At 39.6% G+C, this 23474-nt stretch overlaps 1 protein-coding gene across 2 annotated transcripts; it reads left to right on the top strand.

The window, feature by feature from the left end:
- Positions 1–401: 401 nt before the first annotated feature.
- FMO1 (flavin containing dimethylaniline monoxygenase 1) lies at positions 402–22582 on the top strand (the record flags this gene model as incomplete). Of its 2 annotated transcripts, XM_084248459.1 has the most annotated exons (8): positions 402–533; positions 7232–7420; positions 10264–10426; positions 13041–13183; positions 16480–16679; positions 18997–19352; positions 19909–19981; positions 22240–22582. In XM_084248459.1, the coding sequence occupies 8 exons, from the start codon at positions 402–404 to the stop codon at positions 22580–22582; spliced, it is 1599 nt and encodes a 532-aa protein (XP_084104585.1). The 2 variants fall into 2 exon arrangements, with proteins under 2 accessions (XP_084104585.1, XP_084104586.1); XM_084248460.1 differs by lacking the exon at positions 7232–7420.
- Between the last annotated feature and the right edge of the window lie 892 nt (positions 22583–23474).

Below are 23474 nucleotides of genomic sequence, written 5' to 3'. Positions count from 1 at the left end.
AGGTGATCCTTTTTTGGTCTGCCACTCTATTTAATTCTGTTCTGAGGTTAGTGAAGGGAAACTGGAGGCATCATGGTTCAGAACGCAAAATTCTGTCTACTTACTATAGGATCCAATTTCAGCCACCCTGCCAGAAGCCATGATCTTGTTAACTGTACTGACATTTGGCACCAGCTCCGAGTTGGTGGGGGCGGGGAACATACATAAGCACAGGGTTAAAACAGCAAGCCCAGCGTTTCCTCTCTCACATTCACAAACTAGAGACCAGCTACAGGGGACTCAAGGGGAATGAATTCTTCGGTGTCCAAATTCTTTCTCCTTGTTTGTAGAGCAGCCAAGGATGGGGTGGGGCTTTCACATGTGAATAAAAGCTCCTCTACATTTTCCCCACACAGGAGAACATGGCCAAGCGAGTTGCAATCGTGGGGGCCGGAGTCAGTGGCCTGGCTTCTATTAAGTGCTGTCTGGAGGAAGGACTAGAGCCCACCTGCTTTGAGAGGAGCGACGACCTTGGGGGGCTGTGGAGATTCACTGTAAGTGGGGTTTCAACAGCTTTGTTCTGGGGCTATAGGGTAAAAGCGTTTGGCCAGTGAAAGAGAAACAAATTTCTTCCACCAAGGCTGGTTGCTGTGGGGAGGGCCTAGAAATGTCCGCTAATGGGAGGATCTGAAGGGCCAGTAAAACTGATTAAAGAAACAGTCCGAGTTTGGGCTGGAGTCCTGTCAGCTGCCTCACAAACTTTATCCAGCACCACCAGGAAGAAATGCTTCCAAAAATACTCACAAAGGTTGGCAGAAGATGGAGTGACTGGACAAGCTAAGAAAGTCCAGGATAAGAGGAGCAAGAGCAGGGGGTTCTAAAGCAGGGCCAGACGGCTGTGTTTGGAGCAAAAGTGCCAAAACAGAACAGAAATGTCAGCCTCTGCCTGCACCGCTGAGCTGCTTGTACCTGCTTCTTTTTCCAGCCATGCTTTGTCTGCAGTAAAATGACCCAGGACTAGGGTAGGATGAGCTCTATACTCAAGACCCCACTGTCAGGCAATCCCTCCATGACCAAAACAAGTTTAAAAATCTGGGGGGAGGGGATTGTTCTTTAAGCAAAATAGCAATTGAATTCTCATATTTCAACAGGACTGTTGTCCACATTTGAGAAGGAAATGGGTGAGGAGGAAGGAGAGGGAAGTATTAAGACCATTCTGGATATAAACCTATAAAGCCAGGGTGCATGAACAGGGGAAGACACCACAGGTGCCCTGCCTGAGGCCACTGAAACCCTGCAGCAAAGCAGTGAAGTGTTCTGTGAGCTCCAGGGCTCAGTCGGGGAATTATCTGCATCAGGTCTCCCCAAACTTCTATTTTCATCTTTCTCAGGAGGGCATTAGCTTCAGATGTGCTGAGGAGACACTGTCAGGGACAGTAAAAAGGAGCAAGGTGTCAGATTCCTGGCTTCAGAGCCCCTAAGAGGCTAAGAAAAAGACATAACATTCCTCCATACAGAACGGTAGGATTTCAAACTAGAGGAAAGTAATTGTTTTCTAACTCGGTAAGCAACGCCTCAAAGAGGTCAAAATTGCTAATTTAGCCATATTTCTCCCAGCATAGCTCATGCAAAGAAGAACTGCATATCTTGAAATGTGTCCAACCACCAAATGTGACCATCAAAGCAGAGACCTCCCTGGAGAAACTAGGTGAAAGAGCACATCTGCTCCTAAGATTCAAATTGCTCTGTTCTAATAGGAGAGCAGAAAGCCGACACCCATACCCAAGCTCTGCCTCCTCTGTCCAGTGAGGACATTGCTACTTGAGCTTGATACTCTCCTTTGGTGAACCTCAGACTCCTTAACACAGTCAATACTCCACACAAGCACTACTAATGCATCAGAGTTGAGGGTTAGCTTACAAGAAGGAACTGTCTAATTAGAGGAGTAATTCAAAGTTATTTGGTTTAAAGTAAACTCAGTGAAAGCAAAAAGTGAGTCCAGAGACCTTGAGATACCAGAGAAAAATGTTCCTCACACAGATCAAAGACACCTCATTATAAACACTAAAATATCATTGGCCTAAGGATAAAGAGAAATGAGTTCTAGATCTAGCTGTGCACAACTGGTTGTGTGATTTGAGCAGGTTAAAATATCAAGGCACAAAGCACTGTTAGACATATAAAACTGAGATACAAGATTGCCCTCAGAGAGCTGTCAGACTCAGGGGAAAAGTCAGAAACAGAGATAAGCGCATTTAAGTGAGGTCAGGAATACATCCTCTTCAGGAAAGTCAAAGAAGCCTTCATGGAAAAGATGGCATGTGATGGACTTTGAAGGATTTCAATATGCAGAAGGAGTGAGTGGGAGATACCAAGGAGGGAACCAGCATTAAAAAGTACTGACCATGCCTGGAAAACAAAAATAGCAAATAGTTTATTATTATATGAGGTCCATGTAAGAGAAATAATGGGGGTGGGGGAGGTGGCTGAACATTTTGCCAAGGGATTCACACCTAACATAGAAAGCAATGGATAATGAGGAACAGAATTAAGATGTCTTATTGTTATGTTTGTTTTGTTTGCATGCTGGGAAGACTCAAATAGAGAGACTCAAATAGAGAAAATAGCTGGAAGGTGGAAACTATTAAATATATAACCCCAAATTGGAACAGGTATTGGTAGGAAAAAGAGGGAGTGGAATTGTAGGTCCAAGTGGAAGGGTTCATCTTGAAAAATGGAGAGACACCTTCAAGACCGGAAGGAAAGAGAAAAGAAAATGAAGCAGAAAAGAAATTTGAGGTGGGAAGAAAAAAAGGGAGAAGCATGCATGTCAGAGGACTTGATTCTTTTAGGAAAATCCATCCAAGGAGAATGGAAAGGGAGTGGGGATGAGGATGAATATGAGGAGAGAAACATGAAAAAATATTACAAGGAGTGTGATAGGAGCCCCAAAGGATGAGTAGGAGGGTCATGCAGCAGTAGCCAAGATAAAATACAGCCCAATTCACACATCATAGCACCCCATTACCTCATTTATAAAATGAGAACATGCAACCAGTTTGGAAAAAATTTGAATTACTGGGGGGCTGCAAAGCAGGAAATAACAACCCCACCTTCACTCAACAGCCCTCTCTAGACACAGTGGTCTCACTAGGTGTGACTCCTGCTCAGAAAATCCAAATCAGCTGAACATAAAGGGGACTTCCAGTTCTAATATGCTGTAAGTCTCTTGTCTTTCTATAGATATCCCTTGACCCTCCTACCCCAACACCCACACATACCACAAAAGGATAGTTAGAGGTGTCTTTGCACTTCTGTGGGTCCATTTCAAGCCCACAGAATTGATTCTGCTTTAGTAAGGACTGTACTTGCTGGATAGTGTATGTTGGGAGTGTGGGGGTGGTGGTGGTGAGATCAGGGGCAATCCTTGTTGCTTGTTCTGGACAAAAGGGACCATTTTGCAAAAATAGTTAGGTAAACTGCAGAAACCCAAGAAAGCACAAATGGAGGCAGTTTCCATTTGCAAATACAAAGGTGCCCCAAAGATCATAAAGATGCTAACAAACTGCATTTCATTTGACAACCACGAGGTCATGACTTGGGTCTCTTGCAGCTACCACAGCTTTAAAAAGGAAAGAGACAAAAGTGACAATGAAAAAGAAAGACCATCATTCATTGGGGTAGAGGAGAGGGTGAGCCTTTAAAGGGAAAAGGGATGCACTGATAAAGAACTCATGTCTGATGACCAATTCAAGTGGCACGGGTGGTATATGAGGAACATCTGTTTGTATGGAACATCTGTTCTGCAACCAACTCCCTCAGGCCTGATGATGGAAGGTGACTTAGTATCTGTACAGGTTGATCATTTCCACTGTAAAGGAATACTTGAACCATAAATGTGAGAGATTGTCCTGTCCCTTGAAATTAATACCTCTCTGATTCCTTTCCCTCTCTCCACAATCCATTCCTTCTTCCTGCCCACTCCTTTTCCCCTCCAAGGCCATTATCTTTCCCCATCAATTCTCAGGAGGAATGGGCTTTCACACTCAGAGTACTAGGGCAATTGGCAGATCTGCACAAGTTCATGTCAAGAATGCCGACAACCGGGGTCTCAGCAGGGTCTGGCAATCACTGGAGCAAACTCTGCAGGGAGGGTCCAGGACCTGCTAACACCATTGACAAGAGTGGTGGACCCCACATTCTCTGTGTGTATGCTGCACAATCTAGGCCTTGTCTTTTTCCAGAAGAAACAACCAGTGGGAGGAAAGAGAGAAAAGAGTAGAAGTGATCTTGGATTCCACCCTAAAACCTAAGTTTCCACTCTAAGCTACAGTTACTCATTGACTAACATCTGTGATACATTATTTCACAATCGCCTTCAGCATTTCCTGGAAGCCTTTCTTCTTGCTGCCTTTACAATTATCTTCCAAAGTTTTTCAAAATAGAGCTGATAGTTTTTTTTTTTTTGAACTTTCACATACAACTTTTATAATGAAAGGGAAACAGTATCTTGATAGATAAAAGTGAATCAGAAAAAGTTTTAATTCTTTCAAAGGTTTAAACAAAAAAGCAACCTGTACAATTGCCATAGTAAAATGTGTCCTTATACACATGTTCTAAGCTTAGAAAATGTTAAAACTTTTAAAGTTTGAACAACAGAGGCAGCACTCAACGGTCTTCAAGAACCTTTTTACCTATATGAAGAAACCTTTTTCCCAAAAAAGGTATAATTTCAGTAAAACATTTTACTATTTTATCTATGAATTTTTGTTCTTCCTGAAAAGGGGGAAGTTACACTGTGTTTTTAATGTAAAAAAAATAGATTTAGAGATATTTAACTTCCTGAGTGACTTCATTCTTACATCAAACATGATTTAATGAACAAATTTTAAAATTTTATCATGAAATGGCATGTGTAGACTTACATTTGTATCTTCAATTAGGGTAAAACCCAAAAAGAGTATGTCACAGAACTTACAATTAATTTTCTAAGTTAAACAATATATATTATTTATACCCAGATTTTACTGACAAGTTTTTATAAATAAAATGTCACCAAATGAATCACTGAAAATACATTTGCTCACTTATTAACAAAATACTGATAGTCAGTTAAGACTAACAATTTGAATGTTCTCTATTATGTACACCAAAATCTGACCAAGAAATTTCTTGCAATACAAAAAGATAACAATTAAAATATTTGCTTTATAATACAACCAACTCATACAATATATCCCTTCCTCAATTGTTTAAAATGTTTAGCAAAATTTCCTTTGCATAAAACCCTTTCCACTTCATGAGCTGTTAGAGTTTTTATCCCCCTACTTTTGCTTGTTTGAACCCATGTTTCAGTGTTGCATAAAATACACAGTTCCCTAGGTTATCTTGAATCCTCATTACTCTTTAATATGTGAACTTGCCATTACAAAATGCTTCAAATTTTTGAAATCTTTACAACATGCATTATGTATGTCTCTACCCCTCTTAAACAAATTTTACATTTTTACTGCAAAAAAGAAACTGACTATTTTAACAAAAGTTTTCTTAACATGAGATGCTTTCAGATAACAGAGAAAAGTGAGGGAGCTTTGGCCAAACATTGACCCCAAACTATTCATAACTCATGTTTTTCTCCTTATACTATAGTTTATTCTCCCACTGCTTCCTTTTACTTCTCAATATTACAGATCTTTACTGCTATTCCTTTACTCTTTTTTCTTATAATGCAGAGAATACCAGATTACTCTTAATTATCAAACCAACACTAACTTTAGTCCTAACACCTGGATTCAAGTTTAAGGATGTTCTAAACCTCTACTATCCAATAATATGGCCACAAGACATTATCCTTATAATTGTATTCTGTGTGATTATTATGTTATGCAGATCATTTCATGATGTTCATGTTCATTTTCTGCTTGTTTACACAAATAATGTTTGTTTCATAGAAAAAAATGCAACTATACATATCCAAAATGGTAAATAATATTAAAATACTAAGGACTTTCCCACTGAAATCCATAATATATACCAAAGAGAGGCAATGCATATTAAGACATTATTAAAACTATTACTTATTTGACCTTGAATAGTCATCTTAGATGTGGTTATTTGCTGTGGCAATGCATATAAAGACATTATTAAAACTATTACTTATTTGACCTTGAATAGTCATCTTAGATGTGGTTATTTGCTGTTGGTTTTTTTTTTTTTTTTTTTTCAGTTAAAACTGGGGATGGGAAGTTGGTTGGTATTTCACCACACTCTGGAAATCTTTGGCCTGATTCCTCACCCAAATCCCAAATCCCACTTCTCTCACTTTCAACTGCCAGTGCTTCTGCTCAGGCTCTATTAGCAGTCAAGTGGAAACTGGCTTAGGTTCTTTTTTTTTTTTTTTTTTTTAAGATTTATTTATTTATTTATTTATACACGCACTAGGTACAGTCAGAAGCATGGGAGGGTGAGAGAATTCACCATAGCCAGAGCGGGGAACAGAACAGACAGACTGATGAAATACACTGCTGAGGGGAGCAACAGGCATGGCAGGAGAGGTCTGCGCGGCAGGAGAGGTCTGCTCGCCATGTGGGACCCTCGCCAGTGGCCGGGGATTGAACCAGTGCTGCAGAGGCTGCGGGCAGCTTCGCAGCCCAGCGCTCAACTGCTGCGCCACCAGGGGATGCTCATGTGGCTTAGGTTCTTAACTAGCTTACTTACTTACCCAGAGCCTTGTATAACTTTATGTGAAACCAGAATTATCTTTCCAAAATTTCCAAAAGTGGAATCACTTCCACTTAAAAATCACTTCCATTCAGAAACACACCATTTTAACTTTAGATTTAAAAAACTCTTTAATAATCTGAACCCCCTTCTCCATAATCCTTTCAACAGCATCCCAAGAAACCAAAGTACCTAGTAATTGTTCACCACCCAAATACTATGTCCTGGTTTTGTCTATTTCCATATTCTCCTATATTTTGCATTGATTATAGTGTGAATCTGGACAGGTGAGTTTATCCAAGGTATATTTATTAGTATGTAATGGATAAAACTGTAATTCAGATCATGACATTCATAGTGGAATGCAATGTTCATCATCTTTCAAGGAAAAGATAGCAAATTCCATTAGAAAGGTGACATTGTACATCATCTGGGTCATCTTAATCTTGGGCAATGTTTGAAACATCTAAAAATTAATATTAATTTCATGTGCACACACATCTTCACTCGTGTGCATGCCCTGTTTGTACAGGAACATGTGGAAGAAGGCAGAGCCAGTCTCTACAAGTCTGTGGTTTCCAACAGCTGCAAGGAGATGTCTTGTTACTCAGACTTCCCATTCCCAGAAGATTTTCCAAATTATGTTCCAAATTCCTACTTCCTGGAATATCTCAAAATGTATGCAAACCAGTTCAACCTTCTGAAATGCATTCAATTCAAGGTAAGACACAAAATTTCAGCTAGTAGTCAGAAAACATTTCCTACCTATTTTCTATTATTTTTCTGTAGCCTCACCCTGGTCTCTGTAGAGGAGATAATGAATTGGCAACATTCGTGACTCCTGTAAAGATTCCTTTTCTCTTTGTATTTTCCTCCACCTTGAGTAAATCTAGAGGTAGAGAGGAATGCTTGGTATAAGAATACAGGGTACATTCCTAGTTTGCAAAACTCCTATCCAAGAATCCTAAGAGACCTAAAAAACAGCAAGCCCCGACTGCACATGGGGACACTGGGAACTCTCATCAGTCCTCTCTACTTTCTTCCTGCCTAACTCTCCATGTGTGCAACAGCCCAAACACAAGAGAACCTTGCTGTTGGAGGAAAATCTCTAATATATTTGGGAAAAGAAAAATCTTTGCATATTGTTCTTTTAGGTCCTACCTCAGCCCTTCCCATTTCAGAGGATAAAATGATAGGGAAAAGGTAAAAGGATAGGGCAAACGACTATGTCCTCTTCCTCCTCTGGTCATTTATTTGTTTGTTTATTTGCTTTTGCACTTTTTTCTCCTCTCCAAGAATCATGAAAATCCATGTATTTCCTTCTATATCCCTCCCTAGCAGAGACGGGGAGGGTAAGGAATTCATAGGGAATCATACAGAGACATATGGATGGAAAGACTGACCAAAACAAGTTATAGATAAGATTCACACAACTATAAAGATACTGATCAAAATCAAATCACTGTCTTGAAGAGGCATCTGCACCCCCAGGTTTGTTGCAGCATTTTTACAAGGGTCAAGATATATAAACAGGCTCATGTCCATTGACAGGTGACTGGATTAAGAACATGTGGTATATTGATATAATTGAATATTATTTAGTCATAAAAAGAAGAAAAAAATCCTGGCATTTGCAGTTATATGGATGGACCTTGAGGGTATTATGCTAAGTAATATAAGGACTGAAGATAAAACAAATGCTCCATGATCTCTCTTATATGTAGAATCTAGGGGGGTAGGGGGGTGGAGAGGTGGGAAGAGACAACAGAATGGTAGTTGCCGAGGTGGACAGGAGAGAATGGGGGGGATGGGTGAAGGGGGATCAAAAAAGGGAATTAAAGTTATCTTAAACTGGAGTTATCTTACATAAGTTATGTAAGTTATATGTTATATAAGAGAAGTTCTTATCTATCAGAACTTATAAGTTCTAAAGATACAATTTATGGCATGGTGACTCTAGCTCACAATACTGGCTTGTATATTTGAATGATGTTGGAAAGAGATCTTTAAAATCCTCATCACAAGAAAAAAAAAATGTGCAGTTGTGTAGTAATGGATGTTAACTAAGCTTATTGTGAGGATCATTTTGCAATTCCTACTTAAATTAAATTAAATCACAATGGTGTATTCCTTAAATGTATACAATTTTATAGGTCAATTAAATCTCAATGAAACTAGGGGAGGAAACACTGTAGATCAGTTTTCCAAGGAGCACTTCATGCTTCCTTATTTTGTAGGGAACATGGTAAAGTTAGACATTATCATAGTGAATGCATATGTCCAGAGAAATCTATTTAATGCATTGAAACTTCTGAATCTGAAGCATTTCCTTTACTACAGGCTGTCTAAGTCCATTTTTTAAAACAGTTTTAAACAAGCAAGTTTTTCACAAAAAATTTAAGTACAGATATCAGCTGTTTGTGAGAGGTTTTGTTTTTCCTTCCTCTCTATGCATTCCAGATTTTCAATGAACATTGGTTATTTTAAGATAAAAATAAACTTATTTTGAAAGGTTTTTAATTAATTGAAAAGTTATATTTTAAAAAGGCAGCTACTAAAACAAATGCAAAAACTCAACAAGCAATTCAAATATGTAAATCAGTGAACCCATTAGACCATTAGAATAAGAAACTTCTTTGAAAACTAAAATGGAAAGGTAACAAAGTCTCTTGATCACTGAATTATTTATGCTTTTAAATTTGATGTGTAAATTTATTTTACATATTTTCTAAAACAGAACTTAGTACTCATGGACTAGTGCTCAAAAATAGATTATTTAGGGCCTCCCCTGGTGGCGCAGTGGTTGAGCACTGGGCTGCGAAGCTGCCTGCAGCCTCTGCAGCGCTGGCGCTGGAGAAGGTCCCACATAGCGCGCAGACCTCTCCTGCCGCACCTGCTGCTCCCCTCAGCAGTGTATTTCATCTGTCTGCCTGTTCTGTTCCCCGCTCTGTCTCTGGTGAGTTCTCTCACCCTCCTGCACTTCTGACTGTACCCAGTGCTTGTATAAATAAATATTTAAAAAAAAAAAAGATTATTTGAAATTTGAAATACCCCCCAAAAATTCAGGCTGTAAAGTTAGTACTTTCAAATGACTCTCGTGATCTGGAAAATATTTCGCAATATATTGTAAAAGAACTTTCATGAACTAAAATACTTAGGACCAAGTTTATAGTTTCAATTATGTTTTATCCAGGTCTTTACTAGAGGGAACTTCTCTCATAGAGATAGCTCTATAGGAAATAAGTATATGTAACAGAAAGAAAAATGAAAAAAAGACATCAGAAAACATAGTTATAATCTTAGTTCTTTTGCTTACAGTGAGAATTTGCACAAATAACAAAATATTTGGATTTCATCATCTCTCTTAAATACCTCTCTAAAGCACTAAATTTAGACTATTTCCTCCCAGGACATTATGATTAATCTGATAGTCCAATTTGATTTACAGGGGTTATGCTTATTTTCTGTGCTCTAGAACATTTGTAATGTCAATTGCCACATCAGCCAGTAAGCATTAACTGGAAACTTGACAACATTAACCAAAGGCTATGGTTCCTTTTCCAGACTAAAGTCTGCAGTGTAAACAAATGCCCAGATTTTGCTGTCACCGGCCAATGGGAGGTGGTCACTCTGCGAGAGGGGAAGCAAGAGTCTGCCATCTTTGACGCCGTCATGGTCTGCACTGGCTTTCTTACTGACCCCAAATTGCCCCTGGACTGCTTTCCAGGTACAGCATTTTCTGCAATTGACCTTAATTTATCCCATGGGTGTCATCATAACATTTGATTGGTCTAGGGATGAATTCCTATGGTACCATCATTGAATAGTTAAACTTTAAGAGGTAATAGATTTTGCTTCCCCCCACACACATTTATTTATTACATATATGCAAATCTCTATATACAATAACCAGTTCTATCAAACAATCATACCAAAACTTCTACTGGTATTTGTCCCCAAAATAGATTCAGCTATAAAATTAAATATATGTGACCTTCATGGACTCTCAAAACTTGAGACATCATTATTGATTTCTCAATTTTGAGGTCAGACACACAATTCAAAACTTTTGAATATCTAGGTGATTGCAGCAGGCTGGACAAATAGGACGGCTTCTCCAAAGACTCCTCCTTCCTTTCCTGCCTCTTTTCTTGGGTTCTTGCTTCAGGGTAGCCTTGATTGCATCTTCAGTCAGCATAAAGCCGTGCAGTCTCATAGAAGGAACACAAAGTTTCTTGGCAATATTGATTTCTGATAGACAAGCCTTCCTCCACCTTCTCTTTGATCCATTTGGTGTCCAATGAACTTGAGGCAGGTGAGGAATCACAGCCATGTATTTTAAGCCTGGCATCCTCAGTCTCTCCTTTCTCATACTCTTGAATCTGAAAATTCATACCACCACCACATGCTGGAACCCCCACTAATCCAGTTCCCATATTTTTAGATTTCATATCAAGGAAACCCAAATTTCTAGGACTTCCATAATGATCAACAGCTTTCTTGTGATAGAGGCTGGCTGGAGCTGATAGTTCCCTGGCCAACAAGTGGAGGCTTCAGAGCAGCATGGGCCATGCTGCCCATCTCAGAGACCTACCTGCTCCAGCCACCATCCTGCTCCAGCCACCATCCTCTTGAGGGTGTTTTTCTAGCCAGAAATTCCTGGTTAAATTTTGACTGTCCTTTGTTCCAAACAAGCTATGAAAACCAAAGAATATAAATAATAAATAATAAGAGGCCTCCCTGGTGGCACAGGGGTTGAAGTGTCAGTGCTATTGAGCTATTGCCAGCCACTGCAGCATAAGTTTGAGCCGCTGCCAGGCAGCTAGCCCACAGGACACAGCAGATCTCTCCTCTCTTGCCTGCTGCTCCCCTCAGCAGTGTGTTTCAGTCAATCTGCCTGTTCTGTTCCCCACTCTGTCTAGGGTGAATCCTCTCATGCCCCCCATGCTGCACTTCTGGCCTGCACCCCAGTTCCTGTATGCATATATATATATATATATATATATCTTTTTTTTAAAAAGAACAAGCAATAAGCAGTCTAAGGTTCGATGTCTCTCCTTCAGCAAAGGCAGCACTCAGAAGGCCTTATAATTCACAGAATTCTTAGACAGTTGTGGGCCTCAGCAGTCGCACATAGCCCTAGTTGACCTGAGGAGTAACAAAGTCCAGTCAGTGCATAAAGGAAAAGTCAACTTGATCTGATACATGTGAGTCATAGAAATTACTTGGTGAGAGATTTATGGTACTGGGTCAATAGTCAACAAGGAGATGAGACTTTTGAGGCAAGTTAAAACACCTTTGCATCTCAGTTTCTTTTACATTGATCAGATCCATATTGGGTCCCCATGTTGAGCTACTATTTAAACTTTTAAACTTACTTAACTCATTGTTAAAATCTATATGCTCTACATTGTGGCTGGGTTTTAACTGGGATTCACATCAGATTTCTAATGATTTAAGGCAAGCTACCAGGCTTTGTTAAGGTTATTTTGCCATAAACCCCCATATTTATTCCCTGAGAATCTGGATGTTCTATCACCTTTTCTCCAGGGGAAGGATTGGGAAAACAGTTTCTTTGTGGAGTGTGTGTTAGACTGCCATGCAACCATAAGAGTATTCACCACAACTTTCTATTCCTGTTTGATATTTTATTGAGATGTGGTATTAACTGCTGAAATTATCCAAGTTATTAATACTTAGAACAGTACATCTAATCCCAATATAACTAACATAATTCCTTTCTCTCCGGGCCAATTCTGTCTGACTCAGCAAAATTCAGCCTGAATTACAGTTGATCACCAAGGTGAAGTGTGAAATTCCCCACCCACATAGTCCTTTACTGATCGGAACCACATTTTATTTATCTTATTTCCCCAATATCATCTTGCCATAGCAGGTGACGAAATAAGTTTGCCAAATAGAGACATCAACCCACAGCTTTGTTCTTGCTCCTTTGAAAAGTTCTCTGTAAACCAAATATTAGTAATTAAAATGTTGTTATCTCATTGGTTTCTAACAACCTTCAGATGGTCATGACCTCTTACACTTTTGCTTAAGTCTTTGTACCACAATATTCAACTACTAGTTCATCACTTAGTAAGTAAAACAAGAGGCTGACCTAGTGAGATGGAATAAACATGGCTGTTAAATAAACAATCACTCACTAATTTCATTATCTTGTAAAGTTATGTATTCATATTTCAGATTTTCTTAAAATTGAGTATACTATTTAAAACAACCTAAATTATCCATCTAAAGGGTGTTATTAACTGAACAGTACTTATGTCTCATGTTCATTCATTGATCTTCTAAATTCCCTATTTGATTTATTTTTTCCACAGGTATAAAAAACTTTAAAGGCCAATACTTTCACAGCAGACAGTATAAATATCCAGATATATTTAAGGACAAGCGAGTTCTTGTGGTTGGAATGGGAAATTCTGGCACAGATATTGCTGTGGAGGCCAGCCACGTGGCAAAGAAGGTACCATTATTGATGTTATGTAGTAAAGAACTTTTTCTTAAGATGCATGCCTCAGAGAAACCATGTTTAACACAGTGATAAAAGATGACAAGAATAAAAGTGCCTAAAATGCATGCAAGCACAAAAATTTTTAAGTATTTTTTTCTTAAATTATTATAAATTTTACTGTCATTACAGGTGTCATCCAAAATCAATTTCTCTTACTTCTTGTTTTTGTCATTTTCCCAATCATCCAACAAGAGACATCTTGTTTTTGACCCAGTCATATAGTTCAGAAAATCATATCTATTTTCCCTTACTAAGGTCTCCCACTTGCTACCTTCTTTCTTGTGAATTGTGATCACCCTCATCAAGTCCATATTACCTCATACTGAGGCTTATTGTATTTTCCTCCTAATAAAAATTATAGAAATAGTTAATATCTTATTGGGGTTTACGCTCTATCAAGCATTGCACCTAATGTTTGATGGGATTACATCAACCAATCACCAAATAAGCTAGTAAAATAGGTACAGTTGCTATCCTTCACTACAGATGAAGAAATTAAGGCATGGAGATGTTTAGTTACCTGCCTGATGTTGTACCACTAGCAGGTGGTAAAACCAATCTTCACTCCAAGTCTCTTTGATTCAAGGCCCTACTCCTAATTCTGCCCTGCATTCTTATACCCCAACCCATCTTCCCATATCAAACAAGCCATCCAGAACCCCAACTGCCAACAAAAACATCTAAAAAACTTACTCTTACGTAACACTGTATTTTAAAACTTATATTTCCCCTTGCCTTAAAAAAGTAATAAATTGGACCTCCCTGGTGGTGCAGGCAGTTGAGCACCGCACTGTGAGGCTGTCCACAGCCTCTGCAGCACAGGTTCAATCCCTGGCCAGCCAGGGAGAAACCCACATTGCACAGCAGACTTCTCCTGTCGCACCCGCTGCTCCCCTCAGCAGTGTATTTCATCAGTCTGTCTGTTCTGTTCCCCGCTCTGTCTCTGGTGAATCCTCTCACCCTCCTGCACATCTGGCCTGTACCCTAGGTCTTATATAAATAAATAAATCTTTAAAAAAAGGTAATAAATTGCAGGTACACTAGCCCTATTTAAAGGGTTCTCCATGATCTGACCCAAATCTGTGGTCTTAACTCTAGCCCAACTACTTTACTGCATGGTCATTAAATGCAGCCTAACAGGTCTACTCCACACCCTTTCTAATTCCAGTGTCTCTGTGCATCCCTTTGCTCACCATGCCCCTCCCCCTTCAGTGTTGTTTTATTTTTTACTACAGTTTACATTTACATTCCAGGCTCTCTCATTCCAAGACAAAGTGACCTCTTCATGTAAGAATGTACAAATGTATACAATAATTGCAATTTACACTCCTAGGTTGACACTTTTTAATTCTTAGTATTGCTAATTGCCTTTTATAAAATACATTTTCCTTCAATCTATGAGTATTACTCATCCAACAAATATACATTAGTTGTTGGCTTCTGAGGTGCTGAATGTTGGGCCAGGCACTGGGGATACACTGGAAGACACACAATAAAAACAAGATTCTCCACTCTCATGGAGGATATTAATCATAGGGACAATAGATGTCAAGTAAATAAATTTAAATAATTAGATAAATAATTGCAAGAGTGAAAATAGCTCCAAAGAAAAAGGATTGGAGGTGTGTAAATTTGAGTATCCTTTCTGGGACTTTTGAAAAAGGACTTAACAATTGAGTTGATTCATTGATTGATTGAGTCATTGATTTAGAGAGACTTAACAATTTGGTGGAATTCTCCTAAAGGAAGAGGAAAGGAAGTCCTGAAATAAAAATGGACACAGTTTTGTCATCATTAGCCACCATGTGCGGATGGAATATATAATTTCTATTTCTCTAATTGTTTGGACATTTCTTGAATCAGAAAACATGTTTTGGTGTACATCTTATGTTTCTATATCAACAAAGAAACTCCTGTCAGTAAAGAAGAACATAATTCATATCTACTAAATGTTACATGTGACACAGAGGGGCAGGTTCTAATATCTGAATTGTTGATTTACTTACAGTTCAGATGCCACCATGCTGCTCCATTATGTTAACTATGATATATACACAACCAAACAAAAATGCCGACATTGGTCACCACACCCTAATTTGTAAAGGGGGGTGGAGGGGCACCTATTATTCAGTTGTTTTATATCATCAACATAACAGATTGACTAGCTAAGTTTCTTGTTTTTGAACCACTGATACAGAAAACTCCCTTTTGTATAGGAACTAAAACAACTATTTAGCTAAGTGAACTCAGTCAGTTGATAAACACAAACAGCCAAATAATCTGAAAACAAAACACCAAAAATAATTGTGGTACTGAATTTCACCACCAAGCCCCACAGTGGTTTGTGTTAAGACCTTTTGTTAATAACTCTCAGTTGTTGCCTTTTCCCACTCTTATTGCCTACACAATGTAAGCTTACACAAAGTCAACTTTTCATTGTTTCCTCGCATGAGAAGTTAAGTTAGCTGTGCCTTGACACATTAAATATTGTGTTTAGCACTGAGTCTGGCAGATAACAAATGTATCCTAAATCATTTAACACTCTTGATACTGAGATCATTTTGTCAAACTACAAACTCTAAAATAGGCATTAGAAGAGCCTAACTAGGGCCTCCCCAGTGGCGCAACAGGTTGAGCACCATGCTGTGAAGCTGTCTGCAGCCTCGACAGTGTGGGTTCGATCCCTGCCGGCTGGCAAGAATCCCACATGGAGCCACAGACCACTCCTGTCGCTCCTGCTGCTCCCCTCAGCAGTGTATTTCTGTTGTCTGCCTGTTCTGCTCCCCGCTATGTCTCTGGTGAATCCTCTCACCCTCCCACACATCTGGCCCGTACCCCAGAACTTGAATAAAAATAAATTAAAAAAAAAAAAAGAGCCAAGCTATCTTGTCAGGGATGTACTTTGAAACTGACTTTTTGGCAAAACAAAAACAAACTAATTATAAACCAGAGGCATCCTGCAGGGTAGGAGGAGGGAGAGGGATCAGAGAGAGGGAGGGAGGAGCACAGGGGACTGAGGTGATGATGCAGGGGTGCATCGGTGAAGGAAATTCTATGGGGACTACACCTAAGGAGGCGGGGGAGAAAACTGTTCTAAAATGAACGATGATGTAAAAAAAAATATATATATATATAAATTTTAAAAAAGAAGACACTGACTTTTTGGTATTCATGAAACTTCTAAACTATCTGGCAGGGCCAGACCTGTTCACTGTGTCCAACTGAGTGACCTGTTTGATTACTTGCAGGTGTTCCTCAGCACCACTGGAGGGTCCTGGGTGATAAGCCGTGTCTTTGACTCAGGTTATCCATGGGATATGGTGTTCACAACGCGGTTTCAGAACTTGTTAAGAAATTCTCTCCCAACTCCAATTGCGACTTGGTTGATAGAAAAAAAAATGAACAGCAGGTTCAATCATGAAAATTATGGCTTAGTACCCGAAAACAGGTAAATATAAGGTATCTGCAGAGAGCTTTAGGAAGAAAAACCCTCAGTCCTTCCAGTGCCATGTATGAAGCAGGCAATAGGGGCCTCCCTGGTGGCACAAGGGGTTAAGATGCAGCACTATGAAGCTAACAGCAGTCACTGCAGCACGAGTTCGATCCCCTGCCAGGTGGCTACTCACATGGTGCAACAGATCTCTCCCGACTCACCTGCTGCTCCTCTCAGTGGTGTATTTCAGTAAATCTGCCTGTTCTGCTCCCCACTCTGTCTCTGGTGAATCCTCTCACCCCCCACATCTCTGGCCTGTACCCAGTTCTTGTATGCATATAGAAATAAATCTTCAAAATAAAATAAAACAGGCAATAATATGTCAGCATGTTGACTATGAAGAAAAATGTCTCACAAATTTACTTGATTGTAGTTACTGTGTTACTATTTTGAGTACCAGATATGTGAAATTATGTATTTTACCTTGTTGACAGGTCTTTAAAGTAAGTATTGTTACAATCTCCTGGTTACTGTGAGTAAACTGAACTAGTGAAGTAAAGTGACTTGCTCAAACTCATTTAATGGTAATTGAACTCTGTGAACTTAGCAGTTTATTTAGGCCTCAGCTGCAGTAATCCAAAGAGAATGGTTCCTTTGACTCTTGACAAAAGCAATACACCTGCTGTGCTTCCATGTGTGAGAAAAAAATGAATCCTATAGTTGCCCTTCACCCTCTCTCTAGTGGTAGTGCCTTTTCTTTCCCTGGTTGAGATGACCTTGACTTCAGTCTGTCCTTTCAGTTGTAACCTACAACCTATCCCATTAACAAGAACCAACAGTTTTACATCCTCATTCATTTGCCAAGTTTGTATTATTACTTTCCATTGCCAGGTCACACCATAGCCTGAGATCCTGTCTGATCTTCCTCCAGATTTCACTGTGCAACAACATGGTCAGGTGGCACCCCAGTCTTCATTGATGGCTCACAGTCCACTTCCAATTGCATGCACTTCTGCTGCTTCTTGGTCTTTTTCTTCTGTCCAATACCTTCCTTTACCTCTGCTGTCCTCTCCCTCTAATAGCTCCATTTTCCTCCCTTACTTTTTACCTACCTTCATGTGCCTCCTAACTCCAGACCTCTCATTCCACCAGAGACTTTTGTATGATAACCTTATCTAGCCTGTACGGTGGCTTATCTAGCCTGTATGGTGTTTGAGCTTGATTTAATCCCATAAAGTTTAGAATAAGTGATATAATCCCTTCTCTCTTTGATTTATTAATCCTTTATCATTTTCAAGGTTCTTGTATATATACACTGCTTCATATGCTCTTCATCCCACCCAGTGAACTAAAGAGGACAAGTGTTAATATCCTTATTTTATTTTTTTAAGATTTATTTATTTATGTATAGAAGAACTGGGGTTTAGGCCAGAGGTTGGGGGTATGGGGTGGTGAGAAGATTCACTAGAGACAGAGTGGGAAGCAGTACAGGCAGATCCATTGAAATACAGTCTAAGGGGAGCAGTGGGCAAAATAGGAGAGTTCTGCTGTGCTGTGCCTATGTGTGTTATCTCCCTGGCCAGTGATTGAACTCAGGCCTTCGTAGTAATTTCTCTGAAACTTAGCTCCTAGGCCATCAGGGAGGCCCCCCATCCTTATTTTACAGACGAATAAAAGAAATCCTATAGGGACTTCCCCTATTTCTGTTATAAACATTTGCACTAATGAAGCCACCTTCATTAGCTCCTATTCCAGACTTTACATTTTATCACACTTTTTTGATACATTCACCAGAGGCCAAAGTGACTTATTTAAATTCTTATAATTTAAAATCATAATGTTTGTTTTGTGCTTCCAAAGGTATAGTGAGAAAAAAATAAGAATTTGCCTTTGCCCCTTTTAAATACATCATGTTTTCCTTGCACAATTACTTCCCAAGAGAAGAGGGCTTCTTGCAGTTCTCTGCAGATATAGAAGCCCCTGGTCTCCTTTGCGCTCCTTCAGCATTCAATTATCTCTGAAATGACAGTGAGAGCTGAATGCTGAAATTCAGCAAGGGAACAGGAGCTGGAGAAAGCTCTGGCCCCCTTCTCAGACTTCCAAACTCTGGTGAATGGGAAGAATGTTTCCTACGACCTCTTGGACACTCAGGAATCCCTTCCTACAGAGGTATCATCTGATGAAGGAAATTGCAGATGAGCAATCCAAAGATGAGCACCTCCTATCTAGCCAAGGGGAGAGTTCCAGAATGAAGAGGAGTGGGAGGGAGGAGAAGGGAGAGCTGACTATATTGTTCACTGGCAGTTATCTTTCCCATTGTGTGTTTGTTTAGGACTCAACTGAAAGAGCCTGTGCTCAATGATGAGCTCCCAGGCCGTATCATCACTGGGAAAGTGACCATCAAGCCAAGCATAAAGGAAGTGAAGGAAAGCTCCGTCGTATTTAACAGCCCGGCAAAGGAAGAGTCCATTGATATCATTGTCTTTGCCACTGGATACAGTTTTGCTTTCCCCTTCCTTGATGAGTCTGTACTGAAAGTTGAAGCTGGCCAGGCATCACTATACAAGTACATCTTCCCTGCTCATCTGCAAAAGCCAACCCTGGCTGTGATAGGCCTCATCAAACCCTTGGGTTCCATGATACCTACAGGAGAAATGCAAGCTCGATGGGCTGTCCGTGTCCTGAAAGGTAAGTGCATGAGAAATAGCAGGGCATATGTCTTCAGGTTGCCGTGTGAGTCAATACTAAAAATGTTGAGACTACCTCCATCTCCTATCTAAAACAATAGAGTCTGTAAAAGCAGAATTTGTTCTATTGTTTACTGAATAACACTATCAAAATATGTGCTGTCATCGACACAAAAAGGTTTTGTGTCAAAAACAAAATTCAGGTGTCAAAAAATTCAGGTGTCAAAAAATATAAGCTGTGTCTATGTCTGTTATTTTGATTGAATCAACTGGTTCAATTAAAATTTAAAACTTCTATCATTAAGTGACAAAACTCCATCACACCAGTTGTGAGGTCCTGTAGTATCAAATAATGAGTAAGAACAGATGCTTATCTTTTCAGCTGATGGCATTTTACCAGGAGCTTTCCACCTGTCCATTTGGGCTACTGACAGTTTTGCCAGAAGAACAGATGAGTTATGGTTACTAGCAACAAAAGATGAGCAGTGGCAAAGCACCTTTGCCCACTAAATAAGCACCTGGAACTAAAATCAAATTGCATTTTTATTTGTTTTTAGGGGTGAATAAGTTACCACCTACAAGTGTCATGATAGAGGAAGTTAATGCAAGAAAAGAAAACAAGCCCACTGGGTAAGTTATGCAACCTTTTTGAGTCATAACTAAAATTGGTAAAACTAATAGCAGAGAGTAGGAGGGATACACTGGAGAAAGAAAAAGCACCTGAGACTTGGAGGGGGAAAACTAGGATACCCCAGTGAAGAAGAGAGGAGGAAGTTCTAATGTCCCCAAATCACCACATCAGACCGGTCATCTAGCACCACAGGGCATGTGTGGATTCTAATTATAATAACCCTCATCTACAAGATATATTATACCACCCATTACCCATAATCAGCAGGCAAATATTAGGTTGTTGGGAAAGTCATGATCTATATAGCTGTGTTTGTCCTCTCTGACATTGGAAGGGTTCCCTCATTTATTCATTCATTCATTCATTCATTCAACAAATGTCTACTTAGCTTTATTGTTTTTATTCTATGACACTCAAGCAGCAATCTAGCAATCTAAAAAGTTAGCCAAACCTGCTCATCTCACCTGTTTTTCACCTTCATATTTTTAAATGGTTGGAAAAGAAAGAGATTTTGTGGTATGTGAGAATGATATGAAGTTCAAACCATAATGACTAGAAGTAAAGGCTTATAATAAATTAGCAACCTGGGTTCATTTACATGTTGTCTATGGCTGCTTTGAAGTTGCAAGAGCAGGAGTTGACTAGTTGAATTAGAGGCCATAACATGGGCCTCAAATCCTATTTAACATCTGGCTTCTTTTTTTTTTTTAAGATTTATTTATTTTTATGCAAGAACCGGGGTACAGGTCAGATGCACGGGAGGGTGAGAGGATTCACCGAGACAGAGTGGGGAACAGAACAGGCAGACTAACTGAAATACACTGCTGAGGGGAGCAGCGGGCACAACAGGAGAGGTCTGCCTCGCCATGTGGGATTCTTGCTGGCTGGCTGGGATCGAACCCGCACTGTGGAGGCTGTGGATAGCTTCATATTGTGGTGCTTAACCACCTGTGCCCAACATCTGGCTTCTTGCAAGATAAGTTCCTTGACCCCCTTCTCCAGAGGAGAGTTTCCCCCTGTGCTATCTTCTTTGTTTATCACTCTGGGGTCAGGCTACTGGAAGAAAGCCAGCAAATAAAGGAATTTTGAGGCCCTTACTCTCACTTCTACTCTCATGAAAATATCTCTGGTTTTGTCTGTTTTACTGTTTTGGTCTTTGGTACAAATTTTAACTCAAAAGAAAAAAAAAAGATGCCCTGTGACCCCCAAAAAGTGTTAAAATCACTGTATTTGGGGCCTCCCTGGTGGCGCAAGGGGTTAATACGCAACCTATGAAGCAATCTGCAGCCACTGCAGCACCACGAGTTTAATCCCTGGCCAGGGAGCAACCCATTTGGCGCATCAGACCTCTCCTGACTCCCTCACTGTTCCCCTCAGCAGTGTACTTCGGTCAATCTGCCTGATCTGTTCCCAGCTCTGTCTCTGGTGAATCCTCTCACCCCGCTGCACCTCTGGTCTGTACCCCAGCTCTTGTATGCATAAATAAATCTTAAAAAAAAAAATGAAATCACTGTATTTAAGAAACTTGTTACCACCTCTCTCATTCAAAAGTATTTCCAAACAATGAATTGATATGCTTGCCCAACTACTAAATCCCAAAACAATAAAAGCATTTTAAATATTTTTTCTTTATCCTTAATCTGTAATTTGATTTGTTTCCCAGTGGAAAACATAGATAATTAACTAGAACCATTCAATGTAAAAAATTTTCATCACATAGATCATCCAGTGATTTTAGGGACTAATACAAACATTACAAGGAAATCCATTCGATTGACTTTTGCGACTTTCTACATTATAGAAATCTAGTAACAATTGAGTTCTAGAAAGGTTTAGGAATAGTAAAATGTATTTTCCTCAAGAAATTGCTAATCATTTGACAAAAGAGCTAAAGTAATATTAGAGACATTACCAGCTTTTTGAGCACCTTATATATAGAATATCTTTTCAAAGAGCCCATCTTTTAGATGTGGAACATAGAGAAACCAAACTATGGGTAAGATGACAAGCTTAAAGACCCAGCTTAGAGGGGCCTCCCTGGTGCACAGGGGTTAAAGTCAATGCTATCAAGCTATCAAGCTTCAAGCTATAACCAGCAATCAAATGACACCATTAGAGAGCTATGGAGGGAAGAGTACAGAAACCATCCCAAAGTTTGTAATGTCATCATTTACTTTTGGCAATTTCCTTATTCTATGATCATCATTATTTTATCTTTTTTTTTCTTCCCCTTATCCCCAATCTTTCTATCATAAAGGTTTGGTCTGTGCTACTGCAAAGCTTTAGAAACAGATTATATCGAATACATAGATGAACTCCTGACTTACATTGATGCAAAACCCAACCTGTTCTCCATCCTCCTGACGGATCCACGCCTGGCTCTCACCATGTTTTTTGGCCCATGCACACCATATCAGTTCCGCTTGACTGGACCAGGAAAGTGGGAAGGAGCCAGAAATGCCATCATGACCCAGTGGGACCGAACATTCCAGGTCACTAAGACACGAATCGTAAAAGAATCCCCATCTCCTTTTGCAAGCTTACTTAAACTCTTTAGTTTTCTGGTTTTGCTTGTGGCCATTTTCCTAATTTTCCTATAAATAAAATAATTCCTAAATGGCTTTTCAGATGCAAGATTAGATTTATAGAGTAGATTTATGCCCTGATTCCTCCACTGCAAGAACATTGCTTTCACAACTATAAACCAAATCTGAATTGTAAAGGCCACCCATGCCCTTCACAGGGCTACCACTAGTTTTCCTGAATTTCTCCCAGCTCCTCCATCTACTTCTAATGCTAGCAAATGACCACCAAGATTTGTGTGCATTTGAAGGCTGCTGGAAGGTTCCAGATTCATTTTAAAAGAGAGAGCTGTTCTAGACAGTACCCTGAGCAATCATACATACGTCCTTCCTACATAAACTATTTTCATAGATCTAAATTAAAACCCCTACTCCACAAAGATTTGGTTGTGCTAAATGTGGTCTTTTGGTATCAAATGATTAAAAAGAAAGACACCTAGAAATTGTTTCATGTGTTTTTTATATTCTTTTCAAGAGTTGTAGGGGTGATGAGGGGAAAGAGAGAAGTAGATCCTCTATTTGAGGTGCCTATTAATAACACCCATATAGGACAGGGAATTCAGTGTGTTTGTTGGAGTGTTTCTAAAGGAATGTGCCTGCCTAGGAGTGTTCGTTGCCCTTTAGGGCAATGTACAACAAAATGGGCTGCTCTAACCAGATGATAAAGACTCAAATCAGATCTACTCAACAGAAAACAACCACCTCTACCTGCTCTGGGAACTGACTTCCAACAGCCAAAGGAAGCAATCTCCTGCTCAGGTCTCCCTTTGCAGCAGCTGCCTCCTCTTAAAAGTCCAGTCCAACCAAATTCAACTGGAATTCATAAGAGAATGAGGAGAGCCAAGAAGTCTTTAATAGAGAAAAAGTAAGGAGCAAGGAAAAGCAAAGCAAATGGAAACACCATGTCAAA

Source organism: Talpa europaea (genome assembly GCF_964194135.1).
Source record: "Talpa europaea genome assembly, chromosome: 12".
NCBI classification, from domain to species: domain Eukaryota; kingdom Metazoa; phylum Chordata; class Mammalia; order Eulipotyphla; family Talpidae; genus Talpa; species Talpa europaea.
Note: the sequence above shows the minus strand (reverse complement) of the source record. Positions and strands in the feature narration are given on the sequence as shown.